The sequence below is a fragment of the Typha angustifolia genome, chromosome 15, assembly GCF_048772165.1.
Source record: "Typha angustifolia cultivar Huaian chromosome 15, ASM4877216v1, whole genome shotgun sequence".
NCBI classification, from domain to species: Eukaryota; Viridiplantae; Streptophyta; class Magnoliopsida; order Poales; family Typhaceae; genus Typha; species Typha angustifolia.
In genome coordinates this window covers 17,994,015-18,014,837 of record NC_133253.1, presented here as the reverse complement: position 1 = coordinate 18,014,837, position 20,823 = coordinate 17,994,015, and the positions used below count along the sequence as shown (strand labels likewise).

Below are 20,823 nucleotides of genomic sequence, written 5' to 3'. Positions count from 1 at the left end.
TTATACTCAGTTCCTACCTTTTGTTCTAGTTTTAGGAACACTTTAATTTGAAATGCATGTCTTATCGCATATAACGATAACACTATTATCTATGATTTAGAATCAGATACCCAATTAAAATAAAACCAGGTTAGAAGCATATATCTTCAAGGATAAAAAAATAAGTAAAATTAATCGGGTTTTAGAGATAAATTGCAGCAACCAAATGCTACCATTCACTCTCACAAAACAAGTCAGTCCAGTTACTTTTAAACGAGTGAAAGTTTTATATTTGCCTTTAAATAATAGATAGTTCTTGTAACATTTAATCTCAACACCACTGCTTTGATATTAATGAACACTTTAAAAGTGATAAAAGAACGATGGCTTAATTTATTCTATTATACCATTACATCTTGTACTTCATTTTCCTCTCTCTATATATGTTATTTATCTAAAGAGGCATCGTTTGAACTAGTGGTAGATTAAGTTCATCCAAACCCTAGTTGGGCTAGTTGGACAACTGCCCAAAATGTTCACATTCTTTTTTTCCTTCTTTTTTCGACTAGTTAGAGCTATCGAATCAGCTAATGTTTACATCTCAGGCTCACTCTATGCCCATCCTATCAAAGAACAAAAAATTTTAGCTCATAAGTGGCTCATCAGTTTTATCCCAATATCTCCCACCGGTCATTTTCCTTCCTAACTTAACTAACCAGTCCGCCACCCTATTTCCTTCTCTATATGTGTGGAGAATTTGATCTTCTCAATAAAAGCCAAAATATTGTAATAGTCAAGGACAATACCCTTTTAACTGTCGTGGACCCATATCGTGCATCAGACTTAACTATTACTTGGTCCCACCTCCCCGTAGCTTCTCGAAGGCGAGCCTAAACCTCATAGTTGCTCGCCGACTCAATAATGGTCGATTCCGCCGAAGTTCTCAGTAAATGTCCATACTCATCCCAAATGATGTATCCTACGCCGCCTTGGTAGTCTTCGTCCTTGAAAGACCCATCAACATTTATTTTGACCCAACCCAACGACGAGGGTTCCCAAGTCACCTTGATGGCTAGGTTTATGAGTCGACCCACCATAACCGGGCCCTTCAAGTACTCTCGAGATAACATTGCCGCGTTCCTTGCCACTCCCCCGAGCTATTGAACGTCTGTTCTAGAATGCCCTCATATTTTGCTCCTTCCATATGGCATTAGTTTGCTTTAAGTTCAAGGGTGTCTCTGAACTTAGTCAAGAACTGCTGGCCTAATTTGATAATCAAACTTTTTTTCATCCTTTTATTCATAATCAAGTTCACTTCCTAATAAATAAAATATAAATATAAATTAATTTTAATCTTTCCCTTAACATGAGTTAAAATTATCACTTTTATTATTAAAGTGAAAAGATATTTTAGTCCATTAATATATTATTTATTTCTCTCTAAAACTAATATTTTTTTGTTAACATTTTAGTCTACTTCACAACTAGACATCATGTTTTCTCAGCCTAATTCAAAAAAATAAATAGATAAATAAACAGAGCCAGCTAATTAAGTTTTAAAACTTAGCCTTAAATCAAACACAGCGAAAATTAAGACCTCTATGGTTCTTAGGGGTAGATTCGTTGTCCGAAAAACATATATTTACGTTATTAAATTATTTTAGTGGACCCTAAGTTTGATTTCATACGTCTCCCACCTTCCCTTCCCATATTCTATTTGACTCTCATAGTAAAATTACAAAATTGGGGACACGTGCTAGTGTCAGACGCCATGTTCACGCACATATGTACGCACGTCCATGTGCCCACGTTTCTTGATCCCGTAATTGTTGGTTGGAAAAACTATAGTTTACATCTTATATTAGGACGCAAATCACTTTTTAATACTTGAACTTTATTTTATTTACTGCTGTGTTCGGTGTTCCTCTAAAAATTAATAATTAATTTACCTTTTAAACCATTTTTTTTCTAAAGATAATTATATTACGGCACAAAAATATACTTCACATATTAGAAAAATAGCCACAGTATTCGTATGCATGTAAGAAGCTAGTAACTCTGATAGAGCAAGCTCTACTCACGTAGAGGGGAAATTCCGCTTCTGCCCTTGATGGGCTTAACCTATTAGCAACTAACTCTAAGACGATTGTTGTTGAGACATCACAATTATGATTATTAGCATGAGGAAATGAAGAGTTTTGGTAGGTCAAACTCGACGGCTTCACACACATCTCTATTTAATATAAACAGGATCATATAAGTTATTTATCTCATTTTAAGTTAATGTTGAAGGAAAGTAACAAATAAATAAATATATATATATATATAATCCTAAGAAAAATATTAATGCATATGACCGACCTCTAATTATTTGATATGTATACATTTGTCAATCAATTATTAGATTAAGATTCAAATCCAATCAACGTCAATTTCATAAAAGAAGAGCAGAGCCCCTCATCGGAATTCACAGTCCCCATATTTAATCCACAATTAACCCTTTCCTTAAATACGGCGATAAACCACGCGCTCTCCTTCGTAAACCTCCTATTCGCGTTTCAATTTCCCATCGCCATCAATCACGTCACTACAGTAGTAGAAGGAGTGGTAATATCAAGCGAGTTTTTGACCAGAATAGATCTCTTACAGTTTCTTTTTACCAAAATAAATAACATCTTAAATTTATTATCAAATATCATCTAATTTATCGTAGTTCTAACAGACACACCGAACTAATTTTTATTTGATCTTAAAATACTGAATTAATTAATATTATATATATATATATAAATTATTTTAATTTAATATTTTATCAGTTTAAAAAAAAAATATCTGATAGTAAAAATACTAAACTGATTGGTATTTTTAAATTTTTTTTATTATAACTGCAATAAAATAGACTCTATTTTGTAATAATTTTGAGTTACAGACTTACAGAGTTACAGTACAACACTTAAAAAATAAAAAAAGAAAAAAAAAAGAAAAGAAAAAGGCCGGTAGTTTGGTCAAAAACTCTTATGAAGCTCAATGAAAACATTTCTCCCTGGATTAAACCGGCACTGGCCCGTTGCTGCAGCTGAAAGTCTTCCGATTCCCCTCCAATTCCACGATCCGTTTCTTCTTCTTCTTCTTCTTCTTCTTCTTCTTCTTCTTCTCGTCCGAGATGTCGCAGCGATGGGCGTTTCTGTTGGGGAAGAGCTTCTCATCTCGCCGCTCGATCTCGCCTTCGTCGGAGATCTTGGAGGAAGATGCGAGATTCGCCGGAGGAGAGGAGGAGAAGGGTGCGTCGCCGGCGGCGGCGGCGGGGGAGGAGGAGGAGGAGGAGAGGTGGGCGGGGATGCTCCCAGATTTGATGGTTAATATCATAAGGAGAGTGGAGGCGAGCGAGGAGAGGTGGCCGCGGCGGAAGAGCCTTGTGTCGTGCGCGTGCGTGTGCCGGCGGTGGCGGGAGATCGCTATCGCCCTGGTTGGGCCGCCGCGAGAGACCGGAAAGATCACCTTCCCTTCTTCCCTCAAGCAGGTAAATTAGTTAGGGTTTCTTCTCTCTGTTTGCTAATTGTTTAGCTTCGTTTCCTTTCAAGATCACTTCTTTGAATGCATTTGAGATGGATCACCTTAGAAGCTCCAAATAGGGGTTTATCTTGATGGGAATACTTGTTTAAGTTTTAGTTTTGAAATTGGTCGAAAAAAATTCTTATGCCAAACTAAACTATCAGTAACTTCTTCTTTTTTTAATTATTATTATTATTATTTTATAACGATGAAATACAATGAAACTATGCGCGTAAGGCCGATTCTAGAGGTCGCAAAAACCACACGTACTTTGTATTCAATCCTTTCAATTTCTTTTTTTTTTTAATTATTATTATTTTTATTCTGTTCATATTGCACTTTCTCTTTTGTTTTGGAAAGTTTAAGAGGGATTTCAATTGATTTATGTTGCTAATGGCAGCCTGGGACGAGGGACCTTCCGATCCAGTGTTTTATTAAGAGGAACAAGAAGAACTCCACCTTCTATCTCTACCTCAGCTTGACGCAGAGTAAGTATATGGCGACCAAGTGCTTGTTTCTAGGAACCTATTTGTCTTCTATTGTTGCTTTTCTCTGTGAAGAAACGATAACATTTGAATTTAGTAGCGTCCAAGTTTGACTTTGATCCTGTGACGTAGCATGTAACGAAGATGAAAATTTGATATCAGGCGGTCATATCTAGTACATACAATTTTGGGGTCTGAAATTCAGGGACTTTTCGGTTTTCGGGATTGAAACTGAAATTTTGAGCCATTTAAAAACATAGAAGGACAATGTTACGATTCTCTTTTTTCCTACTCTCTGTCTTTGCCGACCAAAGGAGTAGGCTTTTATGAATAAGAAGACGGATGATTAAAATTGTCTTCATGATTCTTGTTTGAGCCTTAGAGCATGTGTAAGGTATTGATTTATAAAGTCATCAATTACATGCCTTGATTCATACAACTCACCCTCTTATAAGTTCTGACCAGATTATAATAATCTCATTTTTCAGAATAACCTAGTAGAAGTTTGTTTTGATCTCAATACTGGACAAATGAATTGTGGCTGTTGTAACTACATCACTGTTTTCACTTTAGAATTATTTCAATAAAGCTGACAGTTAGTCTAGGAAGAAACAACTACAAAAGTAAGGCAAATTATGATCTCTACTTGTGATCTATACTACTTGATTGAGGCCTAGTCTATTGAGATGCTTGCTTAAATGCTTTGATACTTTAATTGACGGGGCTCGAGGAGATTAGTTCACACTTTTTCATTGTTCAGTTCACTGGGATATGCTAATTACTCATTCAATACTGGCATGCAATTCCTTAAAACACTTCAGATTTGTGATATTGTATACTGAAATGTTGATTTTCCTGAGTTTTGTTTTGCTCTATGATGACTGTGAAAATAGTTCGTGCATATGTGGGTGTGTGATTATTCATGTGTTTTCAGCGATGACTACTACTTATATATCTTAGGGCTTTCCTCTTAGATCTTTTTTTCCCCTCAAGTCCACTTACCCATTCTTTGGTGCAGCATTCATGGATAAGGGGAAGTTTCTCTTAGCAGCGCGAAAGTATAAATACGGTGCCTATACAGAGTACATAATCTCACTTGATGCTGATGATCCGACCCAAGGAAGTAACGCATATGTGGGAAAGTTAAGGTGAGATTTATGCACACTTATATAGCACTGTTTCCAGCATCTCCTCAGTCTCTTCCTTACTGGAAGTAGAGTCTGGTATAGGCTTATCATACTACATCAAATAAGAACTATCAGGGGACAGCTGTGCTTTCAAGTTTGGTGGATGTGCTTATCATCACCAGCACATGCACCAAAGCCATCAATCTTAGTAGGATGGCACGTAACTCATATATCACTTTTGTGTGACTAGCCCTCTTTTTTATTTTTTGAAAGAAGACACCACCTTTGGGATATTCACTGTGATAATGTACACATCTGCTAAAGTATATGCCTTTCTTGATGTTAAGCTATCGCCACTCATCTTTTCACAGATCAGATTTCCTGGGTATGAGGTTTACAATCTATGATGGCAACCCACTATTCAACGGGGCAAGAGCATCAGGCATTAAGGCAAGCCGCCGTTTTTTCAGCAAGCAGATCAGTCCACAGGTTCCAGCTGATAATCTTGAAATCGGTCAGGTATCTTACAAATTGAATCTTCTAAAAACAAGAGGCCCTCGAAGAATGCAGTGCATAGTGCAGTGTCATTCGATGCGAGGAACTTCAGATGAAGAATCACAGCTTGAGAGCCATAGCATGGGATCATTAGTTCTGAAGAACAAAGCTCCAAGATGGCATGATCACCTACAATGCTGGTGCTTGAACTTTCACGGGAGGGTGACAGTTGCCTCAGTGAAGAATTTTCAGCTCGTAGCTATGATGGATCCAAGTCAACCAGATGGGGTAGGAGATGAAGAGACTGTGCTACTTCAGTTTGGTAAAGTTGGAGATGATTTGTTCACCATGGATTACCGGGAACCACTCTCCGCTTTCCAGGCTTTTGCTCTCTGCTTAACCAGCTTTGGCACAAAATTTGCCTGTGAATAGAAGCATCCCGCTGCTGGATAGATGTTATAATTTTTCTTTTTAAATTCTCTTTGGTAAGATCTTTCACTCTTCCTGTAAAATACTCCATTCAGCAGTTTCGGAGATGGCTACCACTGGGTGGCATGTACTATGAACAGTGAACAAAGTGCTTACCTTCGTGATACATCATACCTGTCCTAGGTGATCATATGGTCCTGGTCCTGGTCCTGGATTAATTGGGAAGGATTATTTTCACAAAATTACAGATAACATCTTATAATTTAACTATGTGGTAAATAAAGTCCTCTCTTTTTATTATTTTATAACTAAATCCTTTTATTAGCTAAAATATATTGAGCAACGCCTTTGAGTTAAAAAGTTTAATTTAACAAACATCCGAGGGAATTGAATTAAAAATAGAATATTTTTTTTATATATTTAAGTTAATCTTACTTTTGTAATATATGACCTGTAAGAGTAGACAACATTAGTTTTGGATTCGTTCAATTGTGTGAGATTCAGTATTTGGTTATGATTTTAGTATTTTAGAGGCTTAATTTGTTTCTATTTTATTGTGAATTCGTGTTTTGGTTAATCTCCAGATTATTTTGGAGGCTACATTTGATTCTAGAATTAAGTCACGGTGGCAAGTTAATTTACATCTATCTATCAAATGCTACGGTGTAGTTTAATATTATCAGACGGTACATGGGCTATATTTATAAATAAAAGATGACTTTATTTTTAAAAGTCAAAATGCAGGTTTCTATTTATATTTTCTCTTGAGATGAATGATCACGGATGTAGTCTAACAGGTTCCAGTAGCTATGAGATTGACACATAAATTGGCTGTTATATGCTGAGGAAATGGCTGCGGGAACTCTTCGCTGGATATGTACAATTAGTTGACCCAAATATGTAAAGAAAAACATCCATTAAACTACATATCAAGGTCATAAACTCGAGTACACTAAATTGAACAAGTAATATAATCCAAATAACTCCTGGGAAATGATATTTTTTTTTGGGCACTGTGAATGCATAAACCAACAGAAGCACATACAAGACAAGCGAGAAAAATAACTTAGTACTAGGCATTTCTATTCGCATATTTCATACAATACTCATAGTACATACAGTCTTTCACAGAACAAGTACTCTTGACAATGCTAGCTTCCATTGTTTATCACTTTATTGCTTACGCTAGTTACTGGTCAAATTGAAAGATACTACATAAAACTTGCATAACCAGAGGCTCCTTTAGGCAATTCCATCTCTATTGCTTCTCATTTTTTACCACGCAGCTTCGCGCCAAGAGCCCTCTCAAGTTTTATTATGATCTGCTGGTTGGGAATAGCCTTGCCTGATTCGTACTCTTGAATCACCTGTGGCTTCTCGTTGATCAACTGTGACATCATAATATATTTGTAAGTACAGAGCAACAACAAGCACATCAGACCTGTGAACAAGAAAAGTTACCTGAGCAAGTTGTGCCTGTGTTAACTTCTTATCCATTCGAGCTTGCATGATGCACTTTTTCAGCTCTGTCGGAACTCGTTCATCTAGTTAAACAACGCCAGATCAGAAGAAATTACTATATAGTAAATGATTGTACAATATATACTCATAAAACATGTAACAAGGGGATCAGAAGAAATTACTATATAGTAGATGATTGTACAACATATACTCATAACATGTAAATACCACCATTCTTTCCTCAGATGAGGAAGTGTGAAGAGTGATCACTTCAAAATGAACATAGAATTCATTCGTCGTAATTACTGTACCGGAAATAAATGCCAACAGCAAGATAACTAGAAAGGTTATCCAAATTTGTGATACTCATGGATGGTTCTGTAGTTGTCAGAAAAAAAGAAGACGTAACCAGTCTACACAAAATGAACAATATACAGCCTTGTCAAAGAGTGGTAAACATAATTCTTCAGAATTTCGTAACTTTGCATTAGTTGAGGAACTGCTGGTGATGCCATCAGTGGAAAAGCAATGTTGCGTCCTTCGTGATTATGCTGTTTGTAGCACCAGATGGCAATCACATGAAGGACCGAACCAAATCAGTCACTTTCTTCATTTCAATTGTTTATGATGTCTCCACTTATGTGAAGACTTGATGTAGCCATGGAAGCATCAAACTATGACTTTATTTTTGTTTGATCAGCAGTTAGGCAAAACTAGTTTGTCTTCAGTTATAAGTTTATTTTTTATTAGTATGACAGCCAACCATCAAATAACAAAGATATGGTAGATATCCAGATTGACAAGTTTTAGGTGTTATATCAGCTTGTAGACAAGGATTTTAAGTTAAATTTGCATCAGATATGGCTATTTGGATATCCTATTTCCAACTCAAAATCTTATCATAATAGATGACCATTATTATGGAATAGATCTTACAGGATACCAAATCTTATCATATTAAAATCTTTTTGACATCTTTAGATATAAATCTTGGAGACCAAATCTTATCCATATTAGAATCTTCTCAAAATCTTTTAGAATATATATGTCTATTCCTTCTCTAATGTAACCTTAATGGTCCTCAAGTTCCAATTAGAGAAAGAATCACTCAGTATCCTATAAAAGGACCACTCTGGCAGACCTGCTCCTGAGATCCGGAAATTAGGCCACTGGGATTCCCTTTGCCACAGATCTTGGCATAGGGACATGAGGGACGTAGTATTTACTTTAGCAAATATTCGGTTTGGGTATTGCGGCTAATTTAAAAACTAAAACCAAATTAGAGATGTGAACATGCAATGCTATAATTTCTTTCAGAGTTTATTATATCGTACAAGAGAATAACCATATTAAACAATAGGAAAGCAGATGGATACAAGGTATGGATTATAATATAATAAGTTACTCACGAGAAAGATTCTCTGTTTCATCGTCTAGTTTCCTTGTATTCAGTGATGTGCTGCTAGAAGCAGCTTTATTTGTTCCGGCAGTGGCTGCAAGTTACCAAATAAAACAGCGTCAAAAATTAGAAATTCCAAAATTCTAAGCACTAGCCAAAATATATCATGACAAGAAATCCTTAATTAAACTGTGCCATGATAACTATGCATGCTGAATGGATGAAAGCCCTTACAGAAGTAGTCAGAAGAAATCTAATCATCTGAAGTAACTTATAGTATTGTGGTAAGTGATGACAGATGATAGTTACTTCAAGCTAACCCCTCATCCACTTATCAATGATAATGTTGGATAAAGGGAATGAGAAATCCAACTCTCAGCTTGTAAGTATCTAACCTAATTATTTTAGGTATCTATGTCCACTCGGACTAGATTTTTGGCAGCAGCGCTCCCAATTAATGTTACACCACTTATTTTGGTCCACAGAATAATGGAAGAACTAGTAAGGAAAAGGCCAATAGAAACATTTTAACGTGGTATCAGAAAATAAATTCCTCATCATTGAAAACTAACGCTAACATCAACCAATCAAATCCGGATTAAGTTTACACTAGATTTTTGGTGCCAGACGAGACGAATCACGATTAATCATATGACTCTAATTTCTTCGCATATATCGGTCGAAAAGACTAACATCTTCTATCAAGTAAAGATAAAGCGAGCGGTTAGAGGAAAAGGGAGAGGGATTGAGATTGCATACACTTCCTAACGGTCTCAATCTCTGCGCCGCTGCGGCGGGCGGCGTTGACGGCCTTCTCGTCCTTCTTGGCCGCGGTGTTTGGGGCCTTCTTCCGGATCACGACGGGCTCCCAGTCCTGGGTGAGTGGCCCAATCCCTGCCATCCTCTACAGTCTCCTTTTGGATCGATCGGATTAGGCGATTTAGGGTTTGCGATCGCGGTCGAGTCGCGGGGCTTTTGGGGAAGAAAAGAAAAGCTCGCGGAGTCGGAGGAGATTTTTAGAAGGAGAAAAAGAAATCTCTTGCTTTTGCTTTACAGGCAAGCTTCGTTCTTATCTATATAAGTAGCCAAACGGGCGTAACCGGATCTAAATCCGAATCCGATAAAATCATATTCACGCATGTGGATAAATCCTTCTCTACCAGCGAATCTCTCCTGGAGATTTATACCTGACAATTTATTCTTACTAAAACACAACATTCAACTTATCAAACGTAATTTACAAGGACACAATAAATAACTCACCATCATGATCTGAGGAGTTAAGGATAGTCTTTCCAATTCAAGCTATAAGGCAACATAAAAATATTTTAGCTCAGACATCCTTATTTCATCATGGAGTGAAACATCACATGTATTCGAATTCTGAAGTTCCCGTATGCATTATGAATTGCGAGTCTTGTAATGCTGTACTAAACAAAGAAAGCACATCAATAGGAGACAAAATTGAGATCCCTGATAAAGGAAGAGGTTCTTAATCTCATGTGGACAAAGATTAAACAGAGGGAGGGAGCCTAAAATATTCTTTCCATACCAAAGCATAAGCACAAAATTATTACTCAAAAACGTAATCTTAGATTGACTAATACAGAAAGATATTATAATGCCAAGGACCACATAGTCATAGTGTCTCATATAGGTCACTTGAGATTGAAGCAGAACTACATCTCATAAGGGATGCTGAACATATAATACGGCAAAAATGAGTGATGAAAATATAGACTGCGGAGCTGGAAAATACAATGTTCTGCGCTCTTTGTCTCTTGATGATCCAATGCAGTTGATTCTGTATATGCCCCCATTAGTCAGCACTATTATTTTCTTCTTTGTTCTCCTGTATTTCAGAAAATGCATGTGCTAACCATACATTATTTTCCTCAAAATTTAGAAGCGAACTCAGAAAGAACTAGTAGTATATCAATTTTCAAGGAAAAAGCAAGAGGTCGACACTAAATAAGCAGTTCGCTATTGCACACAAGATAATTGGTTATTGGCAGTAAGGTAAAGCAAATTTCTCTCTCATTAGTTAAGAATATCTATAGTTATTTCTTTATCTTTGAAACTAATGTTGCACAGGGACAACTATTAGTTCTAGGGAAGACATGCTCCTCCATTTGTCAATTAAGAGTGACTGAGTGAGATAGAAAATCAGACATAAGCTGTGTATCATGCACATTCTGAATAACTTTCTATATCATATGATGGATAGACAAATAAAAGTAGGAAATATGGAATTAAATTTTTTTTTACCTCCAACAATTCTTCCCTCAGGTTAACACTATCAGTATCAAGGCCCTTAGCAGATTCATCAGCAAGCTCTCTAATATCAGTGACATCCTCTTCCTGCATGCCATGATGAAGTCGAACACGAAGAACCCAATATATCTCAAAAGGGAAACCATAATGATGGAATCTCCACACTAGACAACACTCAAAAGAATGCAAGTTTCATGATTACATACATTTTGCGTTCCCATGATCTCCCTTATTTGCATGCAATCAATCAAGTCAGCACAATCTTGCTCCTGCAAATTTTCCTGTTTCATATGTGATGAATACAATATTTTAGATGGATGAAGTTGCCAAGAGGGTGTTATTATTTAAACAGTTATAACAGATCAGATTATCTATAATAAGGTTGCTAAATTTATCTAACACATATAATAATTAGCAAAGAATAGTCATCCTTTAGTGCAAGAGCTTCGTAGCAAAAACTTTCAGAAAATAGTTAAGAAGTTAAAGCGTCCATTTAAGTCGAAAAGGATTCATACTTCTTTAGTACAATTAAGTACCCAGAATTTTGGAAGCTAAATATGAAAAAGACTGGAGTACTCTTCTTGCTCAGTGGTTAGGGCTTATGAGCAAAGGAGCAAGTAATACTCAACCATAATATACATTAGTCATGCTTACAACATTATAACAATAAACCAGCTGATTTAGGCAAAGTGAAACATAGTTTCAAACAGTAATATGCCCTCAACATTTGACACTAGTACCAACCAGCTTTTAATCATGAACATTTATATATAGAATGTAGATGGAAGAAGAGTAGAGGAGACATTACACTTGGTAAATCTTCAATTTCTCTTGTTTCAACACTCTCCACCACATCATAATCAGTACCAACTTTCTCTACAACCTCTTTACAGGTTTCTTCTTTGTTCTCAAAAACTTCTCCTGAATCCTTTTTCTGTGGAATCTCCTGCATTGCCCAAATTTATATTTATACCAATTAAATTACTTCTAAATTAAAGATCATTGTACTTATGGAAGACAACACAAGCTTCCTATGTAAAAGGATTATCATCTTCCAAAGTATACAAGATTCTGGACAATGGAATATAGAGTCATAAGCATGCGAAAAAGGCACCTTTGCATCGGATGCTTTAGCTAATGACTGGCTTAGAGAGACACCAGAATCCAGAACAATGCTGGGCAATCTCTCCATGTTCCACCCAAGAACTCGACATATAGCCCTAGCGAACGCCCGGTGAGCCCTTCTCCTCTTCGTCTTGGAGATCGAATTTGAGTGCTGCACGAGTCCAACGCAACTCCCAAATCTCTTCCCCTTCTTTACACCGATCCCCTCGCAGACCAAGCAGTAGAACTCACCTTTCTCGCAGTTCTTCTCGTAGTACTCCCTCAAAGCCCTGTCCTTTTCAAAAATTCCCAGGAAAAATTCGAGCTCTTCCAGTTGCCCGGCTTCCTCCACATCCATTCCATCCTCTTCGTCCTCTTCGTCCTCTTCGTCCTCGTCGTCATCCTCGTCGTCCTTCTTCGAAAAAAACTTCTCGCAAGCCCTCAAGCCGCCCTGCTGCATCAAGATTGCGGCGGCATGCCCCGCCTCTTCGGCGGCGGCGCGAGGCTTCGGCGGCGGCGCAACGTCGCTCCACTTCTCGGGAAAGGGTTTCGGCTCCGCTTCCGGGGCGAAGGGCCATTCCTTCCCGGAGGACGGCTGCGGCTCCTCGAGTGGCGCCGTATCCCTCTTCTCGCGCTTCTTCTTGTTCTTCTTTTTCTTCTTCTTCTTGGATTCCATTTTGAATGCCGCAGAGCTCGTCGGTCGGAGACTGGGGTTAGGGCTAGGGTTTTGCTGAGGGGGCCCGCGATGCCATAGCGAGTGGAGATGTAGGACTTCGTCGACCCAGAGGCGTTGCAAGGCGGGAGATACGTGACGGTGGTCCATATCGGAAGAGGGGAAGGGGAGGGGAGGGGAGGGAAGCGGTGTAGTGACCGCCAAAACAGGCCTCCATTTTATGGTTGCGGCTGTTCGGGTTCGGCTCGCGCGACGAGACCGCACGCGTCTAGTAAGTGCACAGTGCCGTGACGCCACCCTACCTCCCGACTCTCCTAATCTCCGGCTCGTGTTGTCGAACTTACAGGCCTATCAGGTTCAGGTCCGGTTTTTGTTCGTCAACAAGAGCACTCGATTAGATCCGGTACGAACCTGGCTATAAATATATATATATATAATTTTATATTAAAAATAATAAACTATCTTATTACTTGCTCACGACCTGCGGCCGTCTTTCAAAACATTTTATGTGCGTCCGAATTCAAGTCTCCACGGTATTAGTTTGATTGAAATATTATTAGGTTCCTCTTCTCTTACAAAAGAACTGATTACCAGAAATAAGTTGCACACATGCACAGAAAGTAGGGGTGAAAACGGGTCGGATTAACTCCGACCCGACTCGCTATCCGACCTGATTTGGATCAGATTCGGATAAAAAATTTCAATTCGACTCGGATTCGGATTCGGATACGGATATCCGTTTACCCGCATATTTTTTTAAATGATTTACAGTTTTTAGTTTGCTTATTTAAATAGTAAGTATTAATATTATTACTAATAATACATTATATATTATTTATAGAGATTAATTTCTCTAATTTTATATATTTGACATACAAAAAAATTATTTGTTGTAAAACTCTTAATAATTTTATGTTAATTATATTTAAATAAAATATTATAATTATTTTAATTTTAATTAATATCCGTTTAAGATCCGATTCTTTATCCGAAAATTATCCGTATCCGTTTAGTTAGGATATGGTTTTAAATTTTGTTATCCGTCCAATATCCGTATCCGAATCCGTATCCGAACTAAAAATACGGATCCGGATATGGGTTGAGCACTATCCGATCCGTATTCACCCCCAACAGAAAGAGATTTTAGGCCATTAGAGGTGCTCTCACTATCGACCTATATAACCAGAAATTGAATTTTTTGCGAAAAAAGATATCTAACACCCACCCTTGAAGCCAAAGATTTTTATGGATGCTGTTCAAAGGCCTATCTATCCACAAGCAATCTAATGGCAGCATATTCTGGGGCTGCGTTTGTAAGTCAGTTAGAAATTGCTCTTTATCCAAATCCACTGACATAAGCTTCTTACAAGGCACATTTAGCCTAGTAATATGCTTCCACAAAAACACAGATAATTGCTGGTGTAGTGATGCAACATGGAATCTAAATTATCACCAACACTGAAAATAATGTAACTCCAGGCATAAGTTTCAACAACATTGAATCATTTCTTAGTATTTGATAAGGCTCCTAGCAGAACTCACAAATTTGTCATCAACTGTCAACTTACATAAACCCTTGAACAACAGTGCAGCAATGCTGTTTTCTCCAAAAATAGTGCACGAATGCTGATGAAGTATATATACATCAGAAAAGAAGAGGAACATAATATCTTGGCTTGAAATAAGGCTAGTTGATAGATAGAGTTACCACATATGAGGTTGCAGCTTTCCCTCATTCAACCAAAGAGTGACTATCTAAAAGCTCTTCTAGATAGTATACATTTCTTGCAGAAGCAGATGCTGATATATTTACTACAGGGATCTCGTCTCATACGTACAAATAACCCAACAACAAGCAGTATGAAACATTAGTATTGCTGAAAAATTAGTCGAGTCTTATTCTAGACATAACATATTTGAATTTTGTGACAAAAACAGATATGAGTCTGTGACAATCCAACTCCCACACCCTGTGTTGCTTCATTTAAGTCATAAGATGGATGTGGCAATTTTCAGCCACATCAGTTTTTGGAGGCACACCTGGTTAACACAACAAAAAAGAAAATACAGAGGAAGGCAGGGGAGTCCTAGTGGTTCATTGAAAGTCATAAATATCTATCTTCACCTTATTCAATTTTCCAAGGTGATTTAGAAAGGTGAAGTCTTGCACATTTTGCTTTTTCGATTATGATCTGGTGAAATACAAGTGAAAATGAAAAGATATAATAACGTTGTTCGGCCGATTTAAAACTACATATTCACTGAGTTGGTGTTTCTAACAGTCCAGTATACTCTAATCCTTCCAAAGACTCTTTGATACTATAAAACAAGAATTGAAACTCAGGAACAACATATACGTAATTACAGCCTCCCCAAGCAGAACTTTTTGGATCTAAAAGTTGAATTGAACAGCCCCATGGTCGACTAAATTATGTATTCTCATCTATTTTGGGTATCAAAATCTTTCTTGATTACGATAACTTACCTCGATTGACATCAATTAATTAGAGCATGGAATGCTTGAACTATAACAACATAAATAATTAGATAATTATCTTTTCACTCCCCGAACTACCACTCATTCTTTAAAATGATCCTCTCAACTTTTTTTGGATACACACTCTTTGAACTATCAAAAATATCTCACTTAACATCTTTCGTTAGGAATTTATTACCTACTTTTGTCTATAAGTTATCATGTGCTGGTCACATGATAACTAAATGGCCAGAATACCTTTATATGCAAGTGATAACTTAAAATAAGCTTTTATCATGACCAAAATGCCCTTCCATCTCTTCTCTGCTGCATCCCACCTCCTCCAATTTTTTCCAATTTTGAGGGTGATCATCCAACCAACTATGAGTAGGAATAGCTCACAGAAGGAAAAACCTAGCAACTTTCCTTCAAGGAAAGACTTTAGAGAGAACCCTCCATTGCCTTTTGTTTTTCTCCTCCACCAAATCGAGCGATCGACATCAAGATCGAGGAGAGGCGTTGATGTTGCTCAAGCAACAAAAACGTCTCGCCACAAGCATTCTCACGTGCGGCCATGGCAAGTTCTAGTTTAATCCCAATGAGGTTAATGAGATCTCCATGGCCAACTCATGCCAGAATATCCGGAAGCTTATGAAGGATGGATTCATCATCAAGAAATTGATGAGAATTCACTAACGATCTTGTGCAAGGCGAGCCTTGGAGGCTAAGAGAAAAGGGCGTCATCTTGGTTATGGTAAGCGTAAAAGTACAAGAGAAAGTGAAAGTTAATGTCTTTAAGAACAAGAGAGTGCTGATGGAGAGCATTCACATATCTAAAGCTGAGAAGGTAAAAGAAAAAACATTGTTTGATCAATTTGAAGCTAAGCGTGCCAAGAGCAAGGCAGGTAGGGAAAGGAAGATTGCTAGGTGGAACTCTACTTTAACCTGTCACCAAGAATTTCCTTCCTTTTGGTATAGAAAGCTAAAAATTTACCACCTTTAACCTCTTCTCATCAAATTCTTCAAGACCCAAATTTGCCTTTTTCTTCATAATCTTAGGTTTCTTCCTTTTAGAGATTGAGATCTCAAGAGGGATGGGCATAGAGATAGGGATATGAGTTTGCACCCTTCTTCTTGGTTGTTTTATTTCTTATGGGATTGTTGCAAAGAATTTGGAGCACAGCCACATAGAGAGAAGAAAAAGAGATGAAAAGAAGAGAGGAGGTGCACGGGTTGGGCATAGGATGTGCTCGAAGAAGATATCAGGTGAGATGAAGAGGAGAGGAATGAAAGAATTTTGAGAGAAAGGGGATTAAGACAGAGGAAAAGGAATTTAAAAAAATAAATATTTAATATCAGCTAAGCTACTTAATTATCCTGCCATTATAAGTGGAGGGGTAATTTAACCAATCTATTGATTTTGTCAATGACGTCAGAGTACTTTTGATAGTTTAGGGGGTTTGTACCAAAAAAAGTTGAGGGGATCATTCTAAAAATGAGTGATAATTTAAGATGTGAAATAAAACTATCTCTAAATAATTAGTAGATACTACATATTGTGGTGGTGACAGCAATAACATGAAGTTGGTGGAAGATAAGGATATAAAGAAGCACATTGCAAGATGAATAATTCTTTACTTGCACATCTTGGAAAGCAAAATAAAGTACATGTGTCAAAAAATTATTCTTGGCATAGCAAAGTTGATGAGAGGGCAGAAGTTTTGGCAGCAGAATAACAAACTGAAAAAGAAGTGGAGAATAAGAGACTGCGTGATTGATTCTATTTCAAATAAAACTATCTCTAAATAATTAGTAGCCACTACATATTGTGGTGGTGACAACAATAACATGAAGTTGGCAGAAGATAAGGATATAAAGAAGCACATTGCAAGATGAATAATTCTTTACTTGCACATCTTGGAAAGCAAAAATAAAGTACATATGTCAAAAAATTATACTTGGCATAGCAAAGTTGATGAGAGGGCAGAAGTTTTGGCAGCAGAATAACAAACTGAAAAAGAAGTGGAGAATAAGAGACTGCGTGATTGATTCTATTTCAAATAAAACTATCTCTAAATAATTAGTAGCCACTACATATTGTGGTGGTGACAACAATAACATGAAGTTGGCGGAAGATAAGGATATAAAGAAGCACATTGCAAGATGAATAATTCTTTACTTGCACATCTTGGAAAGCAAAAATAAAGTACATGTGTCAAAAAATTATACTTGGCATAGCAAAGTTGATGAGAGGGCAGAAGTTTTGGCAGCAGAATAACAAACTGAAAAAGAAGTGGAGAATAAGAGACTGCGTGATTGATTCTATTTCAAATAAAACTATCTCTAGATAATTAGTAGCCACTACATATTGTGGTGGTGACAACAATAACATGAAGTTGGCGGAAGATAAGGATATAAAGAAGCACATTGCAAGATGAATAATTCTTTACTTGCACATCTTGGAAAGCAAAAATAAAGTACATGTGTCAAAAAATTATACTTGGCATAGCAGAGTTGATGAGAGGGCAGAAGTTTTGGCAGCAGAATAACAAACTGAAAAGAAGTGGAGAATAAGAGACTGCGTGATTGATTCTATTTCAAATTGTTTATCAATGACTGAAGAATATGAACTTTCCACTTATGATTGTCACGAATTGAATAGAGAGACCACTGACTGCCTATAAATCCCTCCTCACCTCTTTACTTCAATCCAACTGCCATGAGACTTTCTCCCTCCTCTCTATCCTTTTCCTTGTTTGCTCACTTATCCACAATATATTATTGTTATCTTGAAGGTTTCCTGCAACAAAAGACATCTCTCGTAGTCTCCTTGTCCCGAAGCTGAAGGTAAGATATAGATGTACAATAATCACACTGTTAATTGGGCAAAAACTAACTCTGAGACCATGTCTTATTGAAAGTTGTCTTCACCTAGGCCCCTTTTCAGTTACTCTTACTCTATTCCGGTATTCCCAACCCACTAGATTCAAAATTCAATTAAGTTCCACATTGAAATTCCAGAATTAGAGTTTAGACTGATTTTTAATTTTTAATGGAGATATTCAAGAAAGAATAAAAGACCCATAGGCTAAATTTATTGAAATATCGCTCAAACATCCAATAGAGTCACAATTCTCTCAAAGGAAAGAAGAAACCTTTTCTTACTCTACTAACAGATTAAAATTTAGATTTGAGACAGAAAGAAACTAATATACGCATCATGTAATTGAAGCGAACTATTTCACAATCCAAAGCTATTCAATCAGATCTTTCCGATTGCAAAAGTATCAGAGACAAAGACAAACTTATCGTTATTCTGTAACTGATACTGCAACAAGAACACCATACCAGGACAAGATTCTCACGGCATCGCTCTCGGGTCGGTCCCATGCTGCCAGACATAGACGAGCTCATCCCACCCAGCGCTCGCAAGCAACCCCTCGACAAGCACGCTCATGTCGACCCCGACGACGAACTCGGTATGGTGATCGTACCTGGCAAGGAGCGCGTCCTCGGCTCGGTAATCCCACATGCAGACGGTCATGTCGTAGGAGCACGAGACGAGCACGCTCTCCCGGTGCGGCGAGAACTTCACCCTCCGCACCGCGTACCCGTGCCCGGCGAGCGCGGCGAGGGGCGCCCGCGTGGCGCGGACGTCCCACACGCGGACGGTCTTGTCGACGGACGCGGTGGCGAGGACGCAGTCGTCGTACTTGTTCCAATCGCAGGAGAGGATCTCGTGATCGTGGGCGGGGAGGACGAGGGTGGCGGCGGGCTCGCGGACGTCCCAGACGCGGAGCGTACAGTCACCGGAGGCGGAGGCGAACACGTCGCCATGACGGGGGCTCCAAGCGGCGGAGTAGACGCAGTAGGAGTGCTCGCGGAAGGTGCGGAGGGAGGTGGGGCGGTCGAGGGTCCAGAGCTTGACGGAGTCGTCCCAGGAGGAGGAGAGGAAGGAGTCTCGGCGGACGGGGTTCCAATCGACGGAGTGAGCCTCGCGGGTGTGCTCGTGGAGGTGGCGAACGGGGTTGTTGGAAGGAGGCAAAGAAGAATCGAAGAGCTTGAGGGAGCCGTCGGCGACGGCAGCGACGAAGAGGGAGTCGTGGGATTCGGACCAGGCGGCGTCATAGATGCAATCGGAGGTGTCGAAGGCGGCGAGCTCGCTGATGGAAGGGGACGAAGGAGAAGAAGGATGCAGATCGAGGACGTGGACGCGGCCGTTGCCGAGGATGCCGAAGTTTTGGGAGGTGGCGACGAGGAGCCGGGACTCGTAGAAGGGGCTGAAGCGGACCGCGTAGCCGTTGAACGGGGTCTTGAACACCGGCATCGCCGCCCTTTTTTGACAAAATCTAAGAGAATGTTCAATCGATCTAACGATCTCCTCTTGATTCGCTCTTATAATACCTTCTCGCTGGATTAGTTCGGAGGCCGCTGCTTCTGATGCACCAGCCCCAATTCCTTATCCCGATGAGGAGGGGGTGCAGTGACCTTCGGTGAGAATATCTTACGAGTTTTAGTTGACCAGACCATGGTAGGAAATCTCACCCCTCCGTAACAGGGTGTAAAGCAGCCTTAGAATTAGGCTAAGACTCAGCTCGGCTCAGCTCCAGTGCTCGAGCCTATCATAAGTCTTATTTAAATTGAGTCGGACTAAGCTAAATTGAGCCTAATTTAAGCCGAAAAAGAAGAAAGAGGAGGTAGGGCACTGTCGACTGTTTGTCGTTGTGGAAGGAGGAGATAGCACTGCGGTGATTTAGTGAAGGAGGACGAGACAGCACTGGCGCACTGCGACAGAGGAGGTGAGAACTTGGAGATTGGGGTTTAGCTCATCCCTTTTATACGAAGCCCATCGAGCAAAGCTTAAATGAGCGAGCTCCAGTTTAGACTCGACTCGGTATTAATTTTGAGTCAATTTTAGCGGCTAAGGCTTAGGTCAGTTCTAATTGAGCTAAGCCAAGTTTGAGCCAAGCTTGACCGCTTATGGAGCTTAATAGCCTTACTTCTTAATAAATTATGGGCATATCCGAAATTGACAAAGATATGTTTTTCGAAATTCCACAGTTATATAACCTGAATCCACTAGTAGATCATTGGAGTTCCTAATTTTCCTAATTATTTTTGTTATAACCGTTTGGCTATTTCATTCTTTTCATAAGCCACATTCTCCTATTAATTAACTGAGGATTCAAATAGGTAATTAAATATTTGTACTTGAACCTATTTAAGATTTAATCATAATTTAGTATTTATCAAATAGCAATATTTTAATAAAAAATATCGATTCAAATAGGGATCTAATTCGTTTCTACTCTTAAATATGAGATATTAACATTTCAAATGGAAATCTAAGCCAGGAAATTATGAATTTA

General features: G+C 38.5%; 4 protein-coding genes across 7 annotated transcripts; 1 reads left to right on the top strand and 3 right to left on the bottom strand.

The window, feature by feature from the left end:
• Nucleotides 1–3,002: 3,002 nt before the first annotated feature.
• On the top strand, nucleotides 3,003–6,233 carry LOC140779830 (tubby-like F-box protein 1). Its single transcript, XM_073125114.1, has 4 exons — nucleotides 3,003–3,499; nucleotides 3,932–4,019; nucleotides 5,035–5,164; nucleotides 5,515–6,233. The coding sequence occupies exons 1-4, from the start codon at nucleotides 3,143–3,145 to the stop codon at nucleotides 6,068–6,070; spliced, it is 1,131 nt and encodes a 376-aa protein (XP_072981215.1). The 5' UTR covers nucleotides 3,003–3,142; the 3' UTR covers nucleotides 6,071–6,233.
• An 885-nt stretch (nucleotides 6,234–7,118) lies between these two features.
• LOC140778023 (multiprotein-bridging factor 1b) lies at nucleotides 7,119–9,829 on the bottom strand. Its single transcript, XM_073122535.1, has 4 exons — nucleotides 9,687–9,829; nucleotides 8,938–9,021; nucleotides 7,529–7,611; nucleotides 7,119–7,455 (listed from the first exon to the last, which is right to left on the bottom strand). The coding sequence occupies exons 1-4, from the start codon at nucleotides 9,826–9,828 to the stop codon at nucleotides 7,336–7,338; spliced, it is 429 nt and encodes a 142-aa protein (XP_072978636.1). The 5' UTR covers nucleotide 9,829; the 3' UTR covers nucleotides 7,119–7,335.
• A 148-nt stretch (nucleotides 9,830–9,977) lies between these two features.
• On the bottom strand, nucleotides 9,978–13,337 carry LOC140778020 (uncharacterized). 4 transcript variants are annotated; one of them, XR_012107143.1, is made up of 7 exons: nucleotides 12,316–13,332; nucleotides 12,010–12,147; nucleotides 11,408–11,482; nucleotides 11,196–11,288; nucleotides 10,687–10,779; nucleotides 10,191–10,352; nucleotides 9,978–10,100 (listed from the first exon to the last, which is right to left on the bottom strand). XR_012107143.1 is itself a non-coding variant. In XM_073122531.1 (5 exons), the coding sequence occupies exons 1-5, from the start codon at nucleotides 13,126–13,128 to the stop codon at nucleotides 10,329–10,331; spliced, it is 1,143 nt and encodes a 380-aa protein (XP_072978632.1). In that variant the 5' UTR covers nucleotides 13,129–13,337; the 3' UTR covers nucleotides 10,219–10,328. The 4 variants fall into 4 exon arrangements, 2 of the variants coding, with proteins under 2 accessions (XP_072978632.1, XP_072978631.1); XR_012107142.1 differs by lacking the exon at nucleotides 9,978–10,100 and having other exon boundaries at nucleotides 10,222–10,357; XM_073122531.1 differs by lacking the exons at nucleotides 9,978–10,100; nucleotides 10,687–10,779 and having other exon boundaries at nucleotides 10,219–10,352; nucleotides 12,316–13,337.
• A 789-nt stretch (nucleotides 13,338–14,126) lies between these two features.
• LOC140778021 (peroxisome biogenesis protein 7) lies at nucleotides 14,127–19,984 on the bottom strand. The gene is made up of 2 exons (XM_073122532.1): nucleotides 18,803–19,984; nucleotides 14,127–18,254 (listed from the first exon to the last, which is right to left on the bottom strand). Exon 1 carries the CDS (start codon nucleotides 19,779–19,781, stop codon nucleotides 18,816–18,818), a length of 966 nt encoding a protein of 321 aa, XP_072978633.1. The 5' UTR covers nucleotides 19,782–19,984; the 3' UTR covers nucleotides 14,127–18,254; nucleotides 18,803–18,815.
• Between the last annotated feature and the right edge of the window lie 839 nt (nucleotides 19,985–20,823).